The 3,280-nt window shown below is 53.0% G+C and overlaps 1 protein-coding gene across 1 annotated transcript; it reads right to left on the reverse strand.

Moving 5' to 3' along the window:
* Positions 1-726: 726 nt before the first annotated feature.
* Positions 727-2,034, reverse strand: ENH_00060340 (hypothetical protein, conserved; the record flags this gene model as incomplete). The annotated part of the gene is made up of 2 exons (XM_013581939.1): positions 727-1,601; positions 2,025-2,034. The coding sequence occupies 2 exons, from the start codon at positions 2,032-2,034 to the stop codon at positions 727-729; spliced, it is 885 nt and encodes a 294-aa protein (XP_013437393.1).
* Positions 2,035-3,280: the final 1,246 nt, after the last annotated feature.

A 3,280-nucleotide genomic window follows, 5' to 3' on the forward strand; every position in this document is an offset into this window, starting at 1 on the left:
GCTAACTGTCCAACTAGCTAGCTAGCTAGCTAGCTAGCTAGCTAGCTAGCTAGCTGGTGGGCTGTCGTAGCTCGCTTGCTGGCTGCCTGGTTAGCGACTCATGTGGAAGCTAGGGAGATCTGGCTGGATAGCCAGCTAGCTAGCCATCAGTGACTAGCTAGCTAGCCATTGGTGGCTAGCTAGCTAGCTCTCGAGGCTAGCTAGCGAACGATCAGTGGCTAGCTAGCTAGCCATCAGCGGCTAGCTAGCTCTCAACAGCTCGCTATCTAGAAGTGGCTAGCTAGCCATTGCTGGCCAGCTAGCCATCGATGGCTAGCTAGCCAGCCAGCAATGGCTAGCTAGCCAATGCTGGCTAGCTAGCCAGCAATGGCTAGCTAGCCAGCAAGGGATGCCGAGCCACCGAGGGCTGGCTAGCTATAAAGGCCAGCTAGCCACCAGGGCCAGCTAGCTGTCAGTCGCTAGCTAGCCACTAGTGGCTAGCTAGCTAGCGATAAGGGGGCCAAGGGCTGCCCGAACAATTTGATTTGGGGAGCAGCAGCAGCTGCTGCTGTTGCTGCTGCAGCAGCAGCTGCTGCTGCAGCAGCTGGTGCTGCTTTTGCTGCAGCTGCAGCAGCAGGGCTAACTGCAAGTTTGCTGCATAGGGAGGGCTTTAGTGACTCGCGTTCAGGGTTTAGGATGGAAGGTTTCGATTTTAGGGTTTAGGGTTTAGGGTTTAGGGTTTAGGGTTTAGATGGCGAGGAGGTCGTCCTCGAAGTGCATGAGTATGGTGGGGACATAGGGGGGTGTCTCTTCCTGCGTGGGGTCGTCTGTCTCCTTCCCCGCTGCTGCTGCTGCTGCTGCTGCTGGTTCTGCTGCTGCTGCTGCTGCTGCTGCTGCTGCTGCTGCTGCTGCTGCAGGTGTCTCCTTTTGGGGCTGGGGGAGCAGCAGCCCGTTTGCTGCGGGGGTTTGGGAGAGGTCGAGAGCTGTCCCCTTGAAGGAGAAGCAATAAGCTGCTGCGTGTCTGTTGCTGCTGCTGAGCTGCTGCAGCAAGGAGACAGCGAGGGGCGTGTGGGGCGGCAGCAGCAGCTGCTGCTGCTGCTGCGTCAGCGGACTCAGCAGCTGCAAGGAGACACTTGGAGACAGCAGACACCCCACAACGTAGCGGCGGTCGCGCCACCACGGGGTGTCTGTACACCCCGACCCGGGGACGTGCAGGAAGGGGCGGCTCGGGTGTACGTACACCTCGGCGGCGTCGCTGCGCACTGCAGCAACAGCAGCAGGCAGCAGCACGCTGCTGCTGCTGCTGCTGCTGCTGCTGCTGCTGCTGCTGCAGCAGCAAAACCAGTCCGAAATGTCTCTTCCTGCGTTTTCAATTAAAGGCAGCGCCAGCGCGTTGCGCTGGAGAGACACCAAAGGAGACAGGTCAAACACCAGTCCCCACACGCACACCCAGCAGTTGCTGCTGCTGCAGTGCTGCTGCAGCGCCTCCCGCGTCACCAGCTGCTGCTGCTGCTGCTGCTGCTCCTGCTGCTGCTGCTGCTGCTGCTGCTGCTGCGGCAGGTGCTGCTGCTGTTGCTGCAGCAGCAGAGGGAACGTTCCTGGGGAAATGAGGGGGCAGGACGCTTGGGGCTAGGGTTTAGAGAGGACTGCGATACTGAAAAACCCCAAATTAGGGTTTAGGGTTTAGGGTTTAGGGTCTGAGTTTAAAAAGAAATGAGGCGGCGTCCTACTAACTACGCGCAGAGCCTCGAAGTGCTGCTGCAGCTGCAAGCCCCGGGTGAGGTCACCGCGAGGGTTTAGGGTTTAGGGTTTAGGGTTTAGGGTTTAGGGTTTAGAGTCTGGAAATTCTAAAAGGAAGGAAGTCAGGAATTGCAGAAAATGAAAAGAACTAGGGTTTCGTCGAGGGTTTAGGGCTGGGGGGCTCGGCCTCGAGGTGACCCCGAGGGTTTAGGGTTTAGGGTTTAGGGTTTAGGGTTTGGAGTGTTTTATTGAGCTTCCTTCTCCCTCCTATGCAGCAAGCAAAAAGATGGGAGACTTTGAAAAACAAGTCGCCATCTCGAGGGTTTAGGGTTTAGGGTTTAGGGTTTAGGGTTTAGGGTTTAGGGTTTAGGGTTTAGGGTTTGAGGCGCGGAACTGCAGCCCCGAAGACCACGGGGTCTTTGCCGCAATCCAAAACACAAAAAAGAAAATTGAAATATTTCTTTTTGTGTTTTATTCCGAAAATAAAAAAAGAAATATTTTAAAAGTCAAAAAAAGAAAAGTCGAGAAGCAGCAGCAGCAGCAGCAGCAGCAGCAGCAGCAGCAGCAGCAGCAAGTCCGCAGTTCTGCTGCTGCTGCACTTCTGCTGCTGCACAAAAATGGGAAAAGTAAAATATAAATGTGAGAGTTTGGAGGAGACAGGAGACACTTCAAAGGAGACAGGAGACACTTCAAAAGAGCAGCAAATGCACAAGTGCAGCAGCAAAGACAGCAGCAGCAGCAGCAGCAGCAGCAGCCAAATACTTGCAGCTAAAGTGGAAACAAACAGAATCATAAATTTTCATAGTAATGGTGGCCACACAGCTCCAGCTAGCTCGCTAGCTAGCTAGCTAGCCGACCAGCTAGACGGCCAGTAGCTGTGGAGCTAGCTAGCCATCAAGCTAGCTAGCCAGCTAGCGAGCTAGCTAGCTAGCTAACTAGCTACGTAGTCAGCTAACGAGCTAGCTAGCTAGCTAACTAGCTAACTAGCTACGCAGCTAGCTAGCTAGGTAGCTAGCTAGGTAGCTAGCTAGGTAGCTAGCTATCCGTGTAGCTAGTTAGCCATGTAGCTAGCCAGCTAGCTAGGCATCTAGCTAGCTAGCTAGGGAGCTGGGCTGCCTAGCCATGTAGCTAGCTAGCTAGCCAGGCAGCTAGCTGCCTATGGAGCTAGCCAGCTAGCTAAGTAAAAGGAAACTCAAAAAGCTGGACGACTAGCTAGCCAGCTAGCTAGCTAGCTAGCTAGCTAGCTAGCTGGTTAGCCTGTTAGCTAGCCGGATAAATAGATAGCAGGCACTAAGTAACTGGCTAGCTAGCTAGCTAGGCAGCTCGCTAGCCAGCTAGCTAGCCAGCTAGCTAGCCAGCTAGCTAACTCGCTAGTCGTGGGCTTAGCGGCAGGGCTTAAGAAGACAGAATGTTTTTTAGTAAGTGAAGAAACAAAGAGAGACAAAAAAGGAGACAAAAGGCGACAGAAAAAAATAAAAGAATTTTTAAAAATAAATTAAAAAAGAAAAAGAATTTAAAGAATTGAATTAAAAAAAAAAGAACTTTAAAAATGAAATAAAGA

The sequence above is a fragment of the Eimeria necatrix genome, genomic scaffold (assembly GCF_000499385.1).
Source record: "Eimeria necatrix Houghton genomic scaffold, Enh_scaff519, whole genome shotgun sequence".
NCBI classification, from domain to species: domain Eukaryota; phylum Apicomplexa; class Conoidasida; order Eucoccidiorida; family Eimeriidae; genus Eimeria; species Eimeria necatrix.